At 37.8% G+C, this 19,306-nt stretch overlaps 1 protein-coding gene across 1 annotated transcript in view; it reads left to right on the plus strand.

The window, feature by feature from the left end:
- The first annotated feature begins 1,417 nt into the window (after positions 1-1,417).
- The window catches only part of LOC150079678 (uncharacterized), a 95,286-nt gene continuing 77,397 nt past the window's right edge, over positions 1,418-19,306 (plus strand). Inside the window, exon 1 of the mRNA XM_090382758.1 lies at positions 1,418-1,758. Coding sequence (XP_090238884.1) covers positions 1,671-1,758 — 88 coding nt within the window. The 5' untranslated portion in view covers positions 1,418-1,670. The remainder of the gene's footprint in view (positions 1,759-19,306) is intronic.

Consider the following 19,306-nt stretch of genomic DNA (forward strand, 5'->3'; position numbering starts at 1 on the left):
AGCACATTTGTCAACAATTGAATATACACTGCGAGACACGAGTAACAGGAAGATAAATTTGTTTTATTTAATTCCTTAAATCCCTCAAGTTTCATCAACGAGCTGACCAACTTCTGAAGACTCAGTGACTTAACTATGGAGTGCCAATTAAGTGGGAAGAATATTTATTATACTGTATTTAATTTATTTTTTTAATATAAATACCATAGGGAGTAAACTTTTCAGACTGCTGGGAGTCAATGGATTCTAATTCGATACAGTAAAAAGATGAACTGGCAGAAATCATACAGCTTGAAGAACTGTTCTAATGAAATAAAGCTTACTTTTGCCTATTTCATATCAACTCTGTGCAGACAGACACAAAAGAAATGATAACATGAGAGGGAAACAGTTCAGAATGTCACTTGCCAGATTCAAAATCCCTCTTTCAATCAATAAGAGCGTTCAGATATGTTCTGTTTACAGGATTTTTCAACTCTTTGTACCAAGTAACCGTAAATACTGCCGCGTACTCTCTCAGGTATGCGTACACCAATTCGGAATCACTACTCATAGGGTAGGGGGTTTAGATATCTTTACAACTAATTTCGCTTCTTTCTAAACATATCATCTTTTGATATTTGCTGTGGTCAAAATGAGAATTTGTTGTTTTGCTTAATCAACATAACCATCCGTATATGCTTGTGTAACGTATATTACTGTACACAGATATTTTCACTGTTTTAAAGATCCACAGAAGTATTCAAATATATAAACTTTATATGCTTTATAAATTATTGCATATACATCCACGGAAAGTTGAATAAATTCACGTCCAGCCATGCAATGGAGAGAAAAACGGACAGCACGTGTTGTCCTTTTTTTTCTGTAATCAACCAGATAGTTAAGCCACACAATCAGACAGCCTTTAACTAATTGAATACCAAACTTACATCCTTAAAACCATAAGAGTATGCCTTTTTTTTATTTCTTGAAAAGACTAGTGAACTTGAGGTTAAAAAACATTTCTGATAACAGTAACGATGTAGACATGGTTTCGCTCTCTGTTCAAGAACGAACATTTCCGTGAGCATCGGCCAACTGGCACAGCGGGACCTCTGCCAAGGTGACAGCGCCCGTGACAAACCCTCACAGCTCGCGCAGGAACGTATAGCTATTCTATGGACCGGACCATTTTCTCAAGGTGCCTTATATGGTTGGGTATCATATGGGACTGTCGTGTTATTTCTGGCAGTCATTTTCGTGCTTCGGCTTCCGCGTGCACTTGTGACGTCTAGGATGAATCCATGTGTACTCTATGAGGGAGGATGGCCGGATAAATTTGTAAGAGAATAATTAGTGTTTCACCCCTGAGGAAAGTCGAGAATAACGTACAATAGGGAAGCGCATAAGCACAAGCCCAAGAATAAATAACTGCATGACGATAACAATGTACGGAGAGTTGGCTAAGGATGCGGGAGGTGGTAGATCCTTCTGCACTTGCTCCTCACCGTCATCAGGGGAAACGACGAAGCAGAAGGGGAGGGTAAGCGAGGCACGAACTTCGATGGAGTAGTTGATTCCTTCCCTATATAGACATTAGTGAGTCTCACGTGTATTTTGGAGAGTGCCACGGTGTCGGTGGTGGGGTGGTTCCAAGTGCTTTCTTTACCCATCGTTGATGGTTCAAGATGGCTGTCATAGGCATGAGCTCTCTGGGTTTTCGCAGGTTGCTGTTCCTGTTGTTATTAATTGTTCCACATGGAATCAGCATAAAATGTAAGTTGATTGTTAATATCTTACTTTAACTGTGACGTCACAACTTACAGGCAGTTTCCAAAGTGAAAGTGACCCCATAAATTTAGCCGGTAAGGCTAATGACCTTCACGACTTTAATAATACAATTTATTTGGATTCGTTACAGCAAAGTATAAAATTATGGCGATAAATAAACATCTGTTTATTTATCGCCATAATATATCGCACAGAATTCCAGTGTCATAAAAACTATTGATAGTTGACCTAATAAAATAAGAAATGTAGTAATATGTCCACATAACACATCCAGATGAAAAATTTCTAAAATATGCTGTATTAAATATTTAAAAATGTATTCATTTTATGTACGACAGTAAGTATACTGTCATATCCGGATAATTTAAATCAATGGTTACCCGTGTTTACTTGTCTTTTGAGATCTTGTGTTTTGTCTAGCACGTTCGTACGGCCCATATGAGAACAAATGATGTAAACTGACAATTGCTGAAATAGGTTGGCTATCCGTGAGAGAACTAACTGCTGAGCTAGATTAATTCGTCTTAAAAATATATAGGTTCTATATGTAGACATCCATCTACAGCAATTCTTAAACATCAATATGAATATGGACTTAGCATACAAGATGAGCATATTACAATTTTATAACACTACAAGTACAAAGAATTTGTACCTGTAGTGTTATAAAATTTCTCTTTGGAAAACAGAAATTAACACAATGTATAAACTGGTCATAATCTTAACTCTCAATCGTGTATTCTCCAATTTCATTTTCTTCCTTAAACTTTCATTGTAACAAAGCAAGTACGACTATCATTAAGCCTATCCGTGCTTTGCTCCTAATGAGAACGCACAGCGACAAGGATGAAAAGGGAAAAAAATATATTTACAAATTATAAAAAGTGATGAATTCTATAACCCTAAAACTTTAAGCGTATAAAAACCTATAAGAGTTTTTTAATTCTCACTAAAGTAAGATTAAAGCTGTTTTTAGACGAAAAAGAAATCATGGTCTGGAAATAAAGTACACTAGCTTTCTTGAAAACTGAACGTTAATATTTAATATCTGTAATTAATAGTTAAAACAATCATAATAAAATTTTAAGCAGTTTATTTTCGTGCTAAGTGATACTGTTGTTTATACTGCCACTGAGATTTGTGCCAGAGGAAAATTACTCTGCAAGTTATGTCAGCATAAATATATTTCCTCCCTTCTTCGAAAAAAACTATATTACAAAATAAATTCTCTGAAGATCATTTTCCATTAAAGAATGCAGTTTGTGTCTGAGCAGCCTGCCAATTCGACCTTATTCTGTTAACTTCTGCAGTTTTCTCGTAGTATCTAGCTACTTACTATTGATAAGTCATAAAATAAGTTCTTATCAATTCTTAGAACTCAAACTATCGGATTCTAGAAAGGCATTTTTACTCTCGCCAAAGCTAATATTTATTTGTAAGGTATGGTAAATAACAGGCATATCCAATTAGTGTTTAACAATACAAACAAAAAAGTACAATAATACTCAATACAATAACTTAGTATGTAAATTGAACATGAGCTTAATACGCGAACACTAAAAATCAGTTTTAAATTTTTGTATAAATTTATTTTTGTCTTTCCAAGTGAATAACACAGATATTAATTAGCCTAATACAAAATATACAATCACCGAGCTGTTATTTTACTGAGTTATGCTACAATCGTCTATCAGGCTTAAATACAACTATCTTGGACCACTACTGTTTCTTATTTTCATAAATGACATTGATGATGGGGTAGAAGGTTTTATGTCAAAATTTGCAGATGGCGTAAAGATTGGTAGAGTAGTTATTGATCAGTACCAAGCAGCGCTCCTTCAGGAATACTAAAATGGTAAGAAAAGTGGCAGCTATGTTTTAATGCAGCAAATTGCAAGGTCTTACATTTGGGGAATAGCAACCCCAAAATAAATTACACATTAGGTGGAAGTTATAATACGGCCAGATATGAAGTTTTCTGAACAGTGTAAACAGGCAGCCAGGAAAGCCCATGGTGTTCTATCGATGATTTATCGAACATTATCCTGTAGAGATATCGAAGTCAGTCCCACTGTATAAAGCAACTGTAAGACCACATTTGGAATACTGTGTTCAAGTATGGAGACCTCATCTGAATAAAGACTTCTTGAAAGGGTCAAAAGACGAGCAACGCGCATTGTGAGATCGACAAATAGTAAAGACTCCGAATATGTGGCCTAAGCTTGGCAACCAGGCACCTCAGAGGAGACCTGATTGAGATTTATAAGGCTGTGAGAGGGGTTAGTAAAATGAATTAAGACGAAATTTTAGCTGATATTGAGAATCCAGAACTCGTGGGCAAAACTTCAAATTACGGGGGAAGAAGTTTCTACTAGATTGTAGGAAGTTTTCTTTTAGCCAGCGAGTCGTTGATCGCTGGAACAGTTTGAATTCATGGGTAGTTGAGGCTTACAGTTTGAATAAATTCAAAGGTCTACTGGACAGTTACCAATGGCTGCCTTATACTATATGGCTATTACTATTACTATCAAATAGAACAAACAAGAAATATCCAGTTCAGATATAATTTGGAATTTCTATAATTAGGTTATGATTTATAAGATAACAAATAACAGGAGAGACTGCTTCTACAGCGATAGGATACATTTAAATAAAAAGGGTGCAAGAATATTTGCTGATGCTATCAAGGCAGGTTAGGTGGGTCTGAAAACTGCTAGCTTGGGGGGGGGGGCGATTCACAGACTAAAAGGTTAAAAGTAGCCGCAGGCAGAGGTGAAGGTGATTCTTACACTACTTCTATTAGAATAAGCAGCGGCGTGGACCGAGAGGTGCTGCTGGGGGTTTCAGGGAATGATGAGCGGTCATCGTGAAACAGGTGAGTATATGGAATGTGTAAGGGTAACTAAGAATAAGAATAGGTGCATGTATACTTGCATGTATACCAATGCTAGAAGTATAGTAAATAAATTTGATGAATTGGAACTGTTGGTCAAGACATCAAAGGCGGATATTGTTGAGATATCAGAGACGTGGTGTCACACAGATATTAGGAACGCAGAATTGGAATCTGGGGAGTGCAATGTGTACAGAAAGGATAAGAAGGGAGGAGGATTATGCTGTTAATTAAGAAAAACATAAAAATCAAAGGAAATGCATCCAGTTGACATAGATGGACAGTGCACTGTTAAGTCAGTTTGGTGTGACATAAGCACGGAGAAGGCAAAAATAAGAGTAGAGGATGTTATAGGCCTAATGACTCGAATGAGTACAACGAACAATTGTACAGAGAAATAGAGTGGGCTAGTAAATCTCTAGAATGTCTCATAATGGGGATTTTAACTTCCTGATATTCTGCAATAATTAAAGACAAACACCAGCCAAGGAATTAAAAATTTACTATAAAAATAAAATATACTGGAAACACTATCGCAAGACTAAAATATTACGATAAAATAAACTACGATAAAAACATTAAAAATATAGTTAAAAATACCGAAGCAATAAAATTATCCAAAATAAACTGGATTAAAAGCGATAAAACCCGAAGCTTTCGGAGACTGCTGTCTCCTTCTTCAACAGTATACTATTACTGCAATGACACATCCTTAAGATATTGATATTGAGCAGAACTTGTGAGTTGGTCACTCGCACACTAGCAAGATTTTTGTGGATTTATCGGATGACTGTTTTCTACAGCAGCATGTTCGAGGGACAACCAGAGAGGATAATACTCTTGATTTGGCTATCAGCAGTGATCATTCGTGTATTAAGAATTTTCAGATAAAGGAACCACTAGGTGGCGGTGATCAAAGTGTACTCTTGTGGGATTTACTTAAAGATATAATTACCATCAGGGATAAAGGAAAGAGTTTTTGCTTCTGTAAAGGTGATTACAGTGGTCTCAGACAGTTTTTAAATTCTGTACAGTAGGACCAACTGATGATATTACCAAATTCTAATTGGAAGCATTCAAGGAATTAATCGTGGAAGCTACTAGACGTTTCATACCTATTAAGAAATATTGTTCAAGGTTTAGGCCTAAAGGGTTGTCAAATGAACTAATGAGACTCGTGGCAGAGAAGAAAAATGCATGGGATACATATAAATTATCAGGCGACACAGAAGCCTATGAAAGATATAAGCTAGTCTGTAATCAAGTCACAAAGGAGGTTAGGCAGGCGAAGGCAGATTACGAGAAATCTTTGGCAAAGGATGCTAACAAAAACAGCAAGGATTTCTTGACTTATATGAACTCTAAAGGGAAGGAGATGAATCAGATTAGTCCACTTGATATCGACGGTTCGAGTGATAATGATGATCCTGCTCAGATAGCAAACAAACTGAATGAGTATTTTGTATCTACATTCACACATGAGGAGTTATTAAGGAAGGAAAATGCCAGAAGGTTATCAAATTGTAGCAGGGTGCTTAATGATTTTGTAATAACTGAGAGCAAAGTGGAGGAGAAATTGTTGAAGCTAAACATAAAATAGGCACGCACCTGGGGTGGATGGGATCTATCCAGTTATATTAAAGGAGCCGGCAAAGTAACTAAGCAAACGCTTAGCCATAATTATGATAGCAATCTTGGACTCAGGGGAAGTCCCCCACGGACTAGAGATGTGCAAATATATCCCCAATTCACATAGGGGGATCGAAGAGTGACACGAGTAATTACAGACCAGTTAGTTTAACTTCTATTCCTGGTAAAATAATGGAGTCACTGGTTAAAGATGCATTGCAGGATCTAGACAAGACTGCAGCAATAATTCAGACACAGAATGGGTTTGTTAAGGGAAAATCTTGTCTGACAAATCTGATTGGATACTATGATGGAGTTACAAAGGAACTGGATGCAAAAATTAATTTTGATATCATATACTTGGATTTCAGGAAAGCTTTTGACACTGTTGCGCATGGAAGACTGCTCTAAAAAAATGGAGCAGAATGGTATTAAGGGTAAGTTTCTACAATGGATAAAATGGTGGTTGAGTGGAAGACAGAGGGCGGAAATCAATGTACGCTGCTTTTCGTGAACTAACGTTATTACTAGAGCCCCACAGAGTTCGGTGTTGGTCCCACTGCTGTTTTGTATATTTATCAATGATATTGATGAAAGTATATCGGGTTTAGTGTCGAAGTTTGCAGATGATACAAAATTTGGCAGCGTTGTTAATGATAGTAGTGGCAGTGTGCTACTGCAACAGGATCTAGAAAATTTGGGCAGATGGGTTGAGAAGTGGCAACTGAAGTTTAATATTGACAAATGCCAAGTACTGCACATGGGTAGAAGTAACCGCAGAGGAACGTACCACCTGTGTGGTACTACACTTAGGGTGGCAGAAAATGAAAAAGACCTAGGAGTAATTGTGCAGTCAGATATGAAGTTTTCTGAGAAATGCATACAGGCTGCAAGAGCGGGTTATAGCGTTTTGTCAATGATATACAGGAATTTTGTTAGTAGGAAAAAGGAGGTGATTGTCCCTTTGTACAAGGCAATGGTCAGGCCACGCCTTGAGTACTGTGTGCAAGTCTGGAGGCCTCATTTTAGGAAGGATGTAGATTTGCTTGAGCGTGTTCGGAGAAGGGCAACAGGATTGGTGAGGGGAATGAAGGGATCCTCTTACCAAGAGAGCCTTAAGTTCTGCAAATTGCAGCGGCTGGAAACTAGGCACCTGTGAGGTGATCTGATTTAGGCGTACAAGGCCTTGAATGGGTTGAGCACGCTGAAATCTGATGGGATTCTTCCAGTTGCTCAGATTACGAACCTATGGGAGCATAAATTCAAATTGAGGAAAGACAGTTGTAGAATAGATGAAAGGAAATTTGTCTTTAGGCAGCATGTGTTATTGCTGGATCAAACTTCCATCTGTCGTTGTGGAAGTTGATAGTTTAAATAAATTCAAGGAGGAACTGGACAAACATTTAGAGGGAATGGTTGTGTGATTTTTTTTTTTTTTTTTTTTTTGGCTATTGCTACATAAGCTCGTACGCTTGCTTTCTTGCATCACATGCCACTATCACTATTAGTATAAATCGGTACATTATATAAATAGTTATCTATAGTGATCATTTAGTGTAACGGAAATTTGAGAAATATTTAATTTAAACACAAACAAACCGACCATTAACCCCCATCTGGTCGGAAGGCTAAAAGGCAAAGAATGGCGCGGAAATCGCCGCATTTCGAATTAAACAAGTTGGTTTTTTAATTAACTTGTCTTGTATTCTAAATTATTTGAACGAATCCTTTCTGTAATACCCTTATTCTTAATTTATTTCTCCTTCTTCTATTTTTGTTGCTATAGTTAATCTTAGACTTAATTTGTATATTCTAATTATACAGGCTGTCTCAAAAATACATGGCATAACCTCAGGAATGAGTTCCTCACATGTAGACAATAAAAATATTTTATATCAACATAGAATGCTTTGTTTCCGAGTTTTGAAGGTCTATGACACTTAACTGTTCACATCACCTTATAGTAATTGTTCAAAATGTCCACCTTCTACTTAGATACAGGCCTCACATCGACGTCTCATGGACTCGCGAAGTCGATGCCAAATTCCTGGCATGTTTCGTATTGTGTCACAACCTGCCACAATTCAATTGCGGAGAATTTCCACATCAGCTACCGGAGTCGAATACACCAATGACTTTAAATGGCTCCACAAGAAGAAATCTACTGGGTGTAAATCAGTTAAGCGTGGAGGCTAGGCAGTTGGTCCACCTCTACCTATCCACCTACCAGGAAACCTTCGCTTCAGGTAATTTCGGGCTAGGTGGCTGAAATGTGCGGGAGCGCCATCGTGCATGAAATGTGCTTGTTGACGAATGATCAGTGGCGTGTCGTCCAAGAAATCAGACATGTTGTTTTCTAGAAAGTTTCTGTACGCCTGCCGTGCCGTTTGGACATACATGGGGCCCAAATAACTTATCACCAAAAACACCCGCCCAGATGTTGAGGCTGAACCGCTGTTGGTGATGTGATGGAAGAATTGCATGTGTGTTTTCCTCAGCCCATACATGCTGATTGTGAAAGTTTTGGATTCCGTCTGGTGTGAACTGTGCTTCATCTGTGAAGATCACTAAGGCAAGAAAGTGAGGAATTGTACCACACTGCTGCAAGAACCACTGGCAGAATATTACTCGCTAGGGTAATCTGCTGGTGACAAGGCCTGTACCCGTTGCAGATGGTAAGGATACAGTTGGTGTCCTCGCAACACTCTCCAAATAGTCGAACGTTGAACAGCCAGTTGCATTGCTATTCTGCGTATGCTGATTCCAGGAGTGGCATGCACAACATCCAAAATCTCTTCCTCTACTTCAGGAGTCGTAGATCTTGGTCGTCCTCTGTCGGCAGCACGAAGTGTAAAGGTCCCATGTTCACAAAGGCGGCATTGGATACCTTCAAACGTTTTCTTGTGTGGACATCTTCATTCTGGGAACCTTTCGTGGTACAAACGACGAGCCTCCAGAGCATTGCCGTCCGCCACACCGTAATAAAGTGTATATCCGCGCCGACCGGGCTAGCCAGGTGGGTAAAGTGCCTGCCTGGCAACCCAAAGGTCACGGGTTCGAATCCCGCCTCGGGCTTGGATCAAAGTACTGCAAAAACCTTGGGAGGTGCACTATGGCCACAGAAGCCGATGCGCCAACAACTACCAAAAAAAAAAAAAAAAAAAAAAAGTGTATATCCGCTTGCTCCTGATTTGAGTACATGGTCGGAATGGAAAACCACCAGATTCTGTCAGTACCTTGTGATGAAGGAAATTGCCTGCGGGAGATAAGACATTCCGATTAATAACTCAGGAACCAATCATTACCGGAACTACATTAATATAAAATATTTTATTGTCTACATATGAGGTACTCATTCCTGAAGTTACGTCGTGTATTTTTGAGACACCCTATATATATATATATATATATATATATAGCATATATATAAATTGAAGAGGTATATTAAAAAAATTCGTAATATAGTTTGTGGACTAGGAACACTACATTTTTTGGCAGAAGAAATCCAACGAGCATAACGGATATATGTTATTTGAGAGGATGAGAACAGAAAATGAACTACTAACGGAGATTGGAACTACAGAAAACATGGGAAAATATGAGAAAATAAAAAGGAAGTACTTATTGCTGAAAAATTCATGGTTTCAACGTTTTCTTCAAGGGTCAAACCATCGAAATCACAGGAAAGACAGCAAGTAGGGCCTCTGTTTCTGACATGAAATATACGCTTACATACGGAGGTAGTCGTAATGGAATTTTGAATTTAACGGTAAAGGAAGTTAGACCTAAAACGTTGAGATAAGCATGGGATGGTGAACGTATATTTCATGGCTGACCCAAAATTTAGGCCTACAGACTGCTGCGATTATCAGAAAATATATGTGAGGGAAGGTTGTTGCAGAGAACAGAAATAAAAATAATAAATGAGGAAGTCAAAGAGTCAGGTCTGTGAGTAAGGAGTTGGACAATGAATGGATATTGACTGGTTGTGGCGCGTATTACAACTGGTTTGGAAGAGAGCTGCGGAATTACAGATACCAATTGAGAAAAACAGTGCCCATAGAAGTATCTGTAGAAAAGGCATGCAGCAGAAGCCGAACGTCTATAAAACAGAGAGTGGAGAGACTTTGTAAGAGGCGGGTTATCCTGACTGCCATCTTCTAAATAGTCTAGAAGCTTGGAAGAGGTTTTGGAAACACAATTCCAGATGCGGGAACAATATTCCACGTTAGAGCGGACTTCAGATTCGTACAGAATCAGTAAGTATTTAGAAGATAACTAACACCACCTGCGAAAAAGAAAATCCAGTTTGTTTTGTTTTGTTTTTTTATGTATAGGAAGCAGTAGACATTGCAGACAGCAGACGCTCTCATGGCATAAGAACATCTCAAATGTGCTTATGCCCAGAGAAATATTAAAAGTAATGGTGATACTCAAAAGAGATATGTGATCTAGAAACTTTGCGAGATATAAAAACATTGCTGAATTTTAGAAGGCATGAAGGATTGGTCTTAAACAAGTTTTCTCTGTTCCATTGTCGCATTACTTGGAGATCCGTATATATGCCGATCTCCAGGTAATATCAACCACCAATTCCTTTAAATTAAAGAAATTGGTGGCGGATATTCGAGAAGCCGAAGCTCTTCGTGAAGGGTACGGTTTATAAAACTGGAAAATACAGTGTGATCATCATCAGCAAAATTATGGATAGGATATCCTATCCATTGTTTTGCTGTTTACATGCAATTTACAAATGAATGCATGGATGCCTCATAGCCTTTGTTTCTGTGGCGCAAAAATAAATAACAAAAGGAAGTTCTTTCATTAAAAGACTTGCTGCTGCACTTCTTCCTCTAAGGTATATATATATATATCAAGGATGTGTTTTTAACTAAGAGAAGTTATCTGTGTTCTTGTGTAAACACAAATGACCAGTGAAAAAGCTGTAAAGGTAGTACTGACTCTCAACTCCTCCACCTTCGGAGAAACAAGTTATTTATTTATTTTTTTTTTACCCCAATCACGCTATAAACAGGTTCCACGTCTTAAAAAAACACCAAGAATTTACACTATACAGGTTGCAGAGAAACTCTATTGACAAACTTGAACAGGTGATAGAGGGTACCAAATTAAACTTTTTTTGTCAAGTAAACATAGGTCGTAAATGAGTCGTTATAGCAGCAGAAGCTATTAAAGGGTTGTAAAAATTGAACAACACATTCAGTAATTTAATATCGTTTAATGCATACAAATCATTTGCTGTTGCACACAAAATAGAAAAAACAATCCATAAAAAAGTGCTCGAACGTACGACTGCCATCAACATTAATGTATGCATGCGATGAGAGGTCCTCGAAGTGGTACGTATCTGCCGCTAATAGCATAAATGCATAATGTCATTTTATGTTCAGTACGGGTAAACACATGGAAACGGAAGAGAGACTCGCAGGATTTATCAAGAACGCTTCTTAGGCACCGTTACTAGGTTGCCTCACCACACAACATTTGCTGCAATACACCAAAGATTGCGGGATAGTGGCTCTTTCGGTATGAATATGCATGATACTGGACGTCGACACACTGCTAGGACATCCTAGTTTGAGGAACAGGTTTTGCAGATCTTCGCTAATACTCTTTCTACCGGCACAAGTGCCGTTGTACGCCGATTGGGTGTGCAGCTTTGTTTGGTGTGGGATGTGGTGCACGAAGCCAGACTGCATCCTTTCCGATGCCAGAAAGTACATGCACTAGAACTTGCTGACTTTGCCCACCGTATCGAGTTCTCCCACTGATTTTTACAGGAAATCAACTTGCAGCCTGATTTTGCCAATAATATGCTTTACACTGATGAGGCATGTTTCACCCAAGAGGGACTGTTCAGCAGCCGCAACAGTCATGTGTGGGCAGAGAATAATCCCCATGCAATGGTTGAACATGGCTACCAACACAGGTTTAGCGTCAATGTATGGGCTGGCAATGTGGGAAACGTTTTAGTTGGACCATACATGTTGCCTGCACGTTTAGATAGACGACTCTGCGTTTTCTAGAGCAAACACTTCCAGAGTTGTTGGAGAATGGTCCTCTGATTGTCCGAGCACAAATGTGGTTCCAACATGATGGCGCACCACCACATTTTCACAGACGTGTACGCGCACACTTACATACAACCTTTCCAGGCAGATGGATTGTCAAGGTGGATCTGTAGCCTGGCCAGCAAGGTCGCCTGATCTGACTTGTTTGGACTTTTTCTTTTGGGGATACATGAAGACTCTTGTGTATGAAACGCCAGTATACCACGGATTGTCTTAGCAAGCGCAGAGATACAAGATAATCCTAGGAACTTCCAACGCCTACAACATCCAATGATGCGTCGGTGTGAGTTATGCATTGAACATCATGATCACCAGTTTGAGCACTTCTTATTAATTGTTTTTTCTATTTTGTTTTATAAATCAACAGGGATTACCTTTATTTTAGATATAGGAAGTGCAACAGCAAATGATTTATATGCATTAAATGACATTAAATTACTGATGTGTTGTTTTGATTTTTACAATCCTTTAATAGCTTCTGCTGCTATAACGACTCATTTACGACCTATGTTTACTTGACAAAAAATGTTTCTCTTGGTACCATCATCACCTGTTCAAGTTTGTCGGTAGAGTTTCTCTGCACCCTGTATACAGGAACACGTTCAATGTCCAGCAGGGTATATTTGGTTAAAATGAGTATCCAATCATCAAATCCTGATAAAATTATCCCAAATTAGCATGTCTAAGCTCCTCTCTTCTTAAGCACGTGAGGCAAAGGTGTTCAGTGCTATAAATGCTGCTTGAGATCGGATAAGCGCAGGTTTATTTCTCATTGGGAAGGTATCTGAAACAAGCTGCAGTTCACGCCTGTAGTCTTGATAATATTGAAAATCGAAAATAATGTGGTCAATACTCTCTTCCTGTCCACCGAGACAAAGCGGGGTAGGAGATAATCCTAATTTGAATAATTTACTGTTAATACTCACTTGGCTGGTGAGTAAAAATGTACCATGAAAGCCAGGTGCAGACCACAAAGATTCTCTCTTCCTGAACTCCTTCACCGATGGTAAAAACTCTCTGGTCACGGAGCCAAGTTCCGAAGCTGACCAGTCTCTTTGCTATTTATCTACGTAAATGGAACGAAGCCTTCTTTTCTCAGATGTTAAAGAAGCATCTAGGTCAAGTTGCACATCATCCAAAGTAACAGGTATTGATTTATTCAGGTTAATCATCATATATCTGTATTGTATTTCATAGTGTAGAGGTAATTTTCCCAGTAACACCTGCAAAGCTATAGTAGAAGTGGTTCTACACGCCCGTGACATCATCAGGAGGGCAGCACGCTAGGCCTGCAGAAGCTGTTTCATAATTGCAGACTTGTTGGCCCTATGTCCCTACGCTCCAGCTGCATAAGCAATGATAGGTAAAAAACACAATTATAGTATAACCCGAGTGAATGACTTCTCAGGCCCCATTCCTGCCTGGTTACCTGTGTCAATCTGGATAAGAAAGACTTACATTTCTCTTTCACATACCTTGCATGTGGCAGAAAACTTAAAACATCATCAAGTTGAATGCCTAAATATTTTGTTTAGCATCTGCGATGCTTTTAAAAGTAAAATTAGTTGTTGAAACTTTCAGTTTGTGAATTGCAGACCAAGTTGAAAGTTCTTGTAAGACGCAGTTAGCTGTGTCTTCCAGATTCTTCCTTGAATTTCCGCGGACAAGGATGGTAAGATCGTTTGCATAAGCAATCAATCAAGGGACACAAATAGAAAATATTACGGAATAACAAAAGACTGGGTTTCATGAAGTTCACCTATAGGCAGCCGGTTGCTGAACACTGAAATAAATCGCCTCCCAATGTGGTGGAGGTAGTGAATATGACTGTTTAAATCAAAATCTGATGATTACCTTGTGGGAATGGGGGAACAGTATGAATATTCTGTTTATTTTTTTATTATTATTTTTTTTTTGGTGATGCAGAAAAAGTCCACTTCCTTGCATCATTCGGCTTTACTTAATACTATTTAGGAATGAGCGATATTTCCGAAGGAAATGCTCAGTTTTCATTACTTGAATATGACAAACCTTACAAATTTCATATAGAATATGAAGAGCAGTCAACAAACTTTGCTTAACACTCAGAACGTTCGCCGTCAACATTGAACAAAGTTGTAATATTTTCAAATATGACTGGATATATGCTTTGAACAGCGACAGTGAAGTGAAAACAAAAATGTTATAGAAATGAATATCACATTTCTGACTAAGATTTCTAGTGAAACTCAATAATTTAAGATACACAGAGGGTACGATCGAAACATGGCACACATATTCATTAAAGAGCGAGCCCTAGTTCACTTGTTAGTAAATGAGTGTGGATTCTGAAATCTTCTTTCACCCCTGATCCAAATTTTCTTTTTTGGAAAACAGTTACTGCTTCAAATACCTGGACGTGTCACAAAAGATTTTCGTGCCAGATGCTACGTTCACATATCTGCAACAAGACGGCGCTCTCCACATTTCTCATTATCTTTTTCGAACGTTTCTAGGAACAACTCTTTAAAACAGGCGAATCTATAGCGTGGTCTCCAAAATCCTTCAAATGAGCATTATGTGTTTATGTTTTGTGAATTTCATCGACACTGTCCATACCACAGTCTTTGAATAGCCTATGGAACTGCATCACTACTGTTAGGTTACGTGTGTGTGTGTGTTAAGCGCCAAAGAAAATAAAGTTATAAGACGTCAATATATTGTGTTCGTAATTATGTGTATCCTCAGCCTTCGCGAGAGATCACATCGTCCCATAATGGTTGACTGCGAAAGTTAAGAGAAGCGTTATTTTAGAAGCTGTTTCAAATATTGCAATAACCTGCGTTTGAAACGCACCCCCCCCCCCCCACTTTATTAATTATATTATGACATTGCCTCGCTCAGGCTTTCTATGGGGGGTTTAACATCCATGTAACCTAAGTTACGCTACCAATCGGAAGTTTTCTTGCGATCTATCGCTTGGCTGCTCCTTTAGAGTCGATACATTCGTTCACCTCTTGACATAAGGTTGCTAATAGGGTTACCTACTGTCTGATGATGGAACCAATACGTTCCGAATTTGGTCATAGCAGTGCCTCGAATTTTTAATGGTCTATGTTAGGCGATGTTATCCAATTAAATACGATATTAGTTAGTTTAGGTTGACTACGTAGACAGTTGTAGTCCTTTTTAAAGAGCATATGCCCCCGAGCACTGTTACCGTCACTGAAGAGGCCACAGCGTTGCCTTACGGATAACTACGAAAGTTAACGCAGAGAACCATTATTTTAGAAGTATGAAAGTATGTTTTAAAAATACTTTCAGTTATTTACTTTGGAACAGAATATTAATAACCATAACATTTTTAGAGACAAAACACAAAACAAATAAAATACCTACTGTAGAATATTATTAAGAAATATATAAAAATAATAAAACCCCTTTTGATTTTCCAATCATTAAAAAAAAAAAAAAAACTAAAAGTAGCTATCACTCACGACACATGTGGGATAGCTATTACTACTATGACCGTCCCTCATGGCTACCACTAATATCATTCATATGACATCTGTGCAACACTTAACTGAGCAGTGTAATGAATGGTATGGAGTAGAAATTCTCGTTAAATAACTGTCATATTTATAGTATCCAAAAATGAATATGTTCATGTTGATAATTCTAAAAATAGACTACTTTTATCACTAAGAGAATACCTTTTCCCTGGGCATTAAAACGATCAATACAAATTCATTCCAATTATCACCAGTTTGGTTGAAACTTAAAACATGCCAAACGCTGCTTGATTCCTCTATGATTTTGATATTTTGGTTTACCAAAATTCGTAAACGCACAGTTTTTAGCTTATCGGTCAAACACTGCGTAAAATACTAGTCACACAAAAGTCCTGTGAGCAATATACGCTCCTCTAGTCGCCAGTTACCGACCACATCCAAAGTATAGAGAAACAACTCATACCACTAACTAAACGAAAAATGTGACAGATATTTATCGAATAATTCAAAACAGCTTAACGATTTTGCAAGCCTATACCTTTATACCTTGAATTTAGTAAAATATACAAAGCATCAAATGAATACTGGTCTTGAAATTTTTATTTATTTTTTTTTTATTTATAATTACTCGGTATAATTACCACCAGTCCTATAGTATACGTTCTAAGGAAAGTCAATGTTCTGCCACACCCGCTCTAATATATGAAATGTCACATGATCACTAACAGCTCTGATTATGCTCTTGAATTCGGATAAACCTGATTCTCAATGAAGTTTCAAAAGAAGAACATCCATCGTAGGTCAAATACGGAGGATGCGGAAAGGTCAGTGAATGACCACCGCATATCCCCGGAGCAATATGGCCTTAGTTGCTAATGCTCCTAAAAACCAAACAAACAAACAAACCATCGTAGGTCACGGAACCCGGAATCGTAACACTTCGTTCCATTGTTCAAAGTAGAAAAATGTCTGCACTTGTTCCATTCCACTAGAGGCTGCCATCTTGTTGCTTATATTACGCGCGCGCCAATTACCGGCATAAATACCAGTCAACAATAAAAAATTTAACTTCATGACTTGCATTCAGTACTCGGTATATTTTACAAAGCTTAAAAAGTTGCAAAGCTACTTTTGAATTACTCAATAGGAACTCGCACAGTTGCCATTATACCATTAACTTTTTAATGTATATCATTAACTTTCCTACGAGTATATCAATATCAAGACGTATCAATATTGGCTGCCTAGTGCAAGGAAGCCAGAGAGTTTTTTCTGCAGCAGACAAAAAAAAAAAAAGAGAGAAAAACACTAACTTATGTGTTTCCCCTCTTCCCACGAATACTGATTCAAAAGGCCTTTGAATTTCTCCCAAACCGGTCGATCTTAACTACCCACGAAGGGAACTTGTTTCAATTATAAACAACAACTTGGTTAAAATGATACTTTCGATAAATTAAGATATAACCCCACCACCGAAATACGAGAAACATATAAAAATTAAATAAGGTAAAATAAAAAAAAAGATCAGTTAGCATCATAGGTGTACTTGTAAAGGAAAAATACAGTATGACAGTTTGACACTTGGGATACAAGAACTCTTTGAACTTTAAACATCCTTACAAAATACAGGGTGGGTCATATGCTAATGAATAGAAAAGATATGCAATGTAGCTAGAAGTAAATCGCCAAAAACAGTTCGAACAATTCATTTAAATGTCATAAATAACATAATGTAAATACTAATAAAGTAATAGAGGCGTGAAACTGACTTCCAAGTTTAAATTCACATTTCTACTGTATGTAGAATAACGTATGGCCCAACCTGTATAATGAGATATACAATAGATAATTCCAAGCCTTAGCGAGTAGTACAGTCATTATTATCGCTGTTCTTCAACACCAAATGGAAAAGCCCGCGTTCGAATCACGTTAATGGCGTGAGGAAAATTTTTATGGTTTTTTTTTTTTTTTCACAACGTCACTGAGTTAGTTAGCCCCAAGTAATGGTTGGATGGATTTTCTCTAGTAAATTCGAGTTTTTCGTCCAAACAACAAACCACCGAAGAACACTCAATTACAGTTACAATATACGCCCCATAGACTTATTTGCTTTAGCCCTTACCCTTAACACACACACCTAACTAACCAAAACTCACAACAACATAATCGAATAACAGGCACTGTGGAGAACAACTTATTTGCTAGTTGCAAGGGATATTTATTTGAACCTATCGTAAAATTTGTCTTCTGTAGGCAATGTTCTTGCAATGAATTTAACAGAGACCGCATCAAGGTCGTGAGAATGTTAGGGCATTTCCTACGAAAGGAAGCGATGGTCTGATCCATTAAATGTATGGCGTCTGTAGAATACGAAGGGTTTCTCCTAAAGTGTGTCGAGATGGGGGGGGGGTCTCCTACAATATGCGTTCCAAACAAAAACTAATGACGCCTATTTGAATTTTCACTCTGGCAATGATATGGGTGTATTTTGTCTTTGATAATGTTTTAGTCTAATATACACTATTATGAAATATTGAAATAATCCTTATACTCGTATATCATTAAAAATCTTGATGAAATAATCATTATAAAATCTAATATTTTATAATGTCTAACATGTAGAGATAATAAGTATTTAACAGAAATGAAATTGCACTGTTAGTGAGATAAACTGCTTGTTATGTATCTTTATATATTTAGCTAAGAACGAGAATAAAGAGTTTTCATACGTGAATACAAAAAGGAAACAGCCCAGCAGAAATGGCAGATCAGTTGAACAGATACTTCTCGACAACATTTACAATCGAAAGCAAACTTTAATCTCTAGGAAATGTTAAGGCGTCAGATTGCTGTAAAATAAGTGATACAATGACTCAGAGAAACATTTATTAGAAAAGCTACTGAAGTTAAAGGGAGCAAGGCTCCAGGAGAAGAAAATATATATATTCACTTATACTTAAAATTAGCTGCATGTGATTGTATCAAAAAGTTGAGAAGGTTAATGAACATTAGACTATGGTAAGATTCCTCTACAATTCACAAATGTGAAGCTAAAGAGGAGTTGAATAAATAAAGGCCAATGAATTTCACTTTTGTGGTCGGGAGACTGTGGACTCTGTGGTTAAGGATGCAATTCAGAACCGTCTTGACAAGAATGATATTTTGAATAGATTCCTGCATGGATTCCATATGGGAAGGTCATGCCTGACCAATATAGGAAATTATTATGATGTAGCCATTAAACTATTGGATAAACAGTAAAGCTTTTGACACTATCCCTCATGGAAGGCCGCTATATAAAGTGGAAGGGGTTCGAGATACTAGTAAGATCCTACACTGAATCACAGGATGGCTAAAAGATAGGAGACAGAGGGTTGTCCTAAACAATCGGCCCTTCAGGGTGAAACAGTGTAACAAGTGGGGTCTCA

Source organism: Mastigoproctus giganteus, chromosome 10 (assembly GCF_048544385.1).
Source record: "Mastigoproctus giganteus isolate SK-2022 chromosome 10, ASM4854438v1, whole genome shotgun sequence".
NCBI lineage: Eukaryota > Metazoa > Arthropoda > Arachnida > Uropygi > Thelyphonidae > Mastigoproctus > Mastigoproctus giganteus.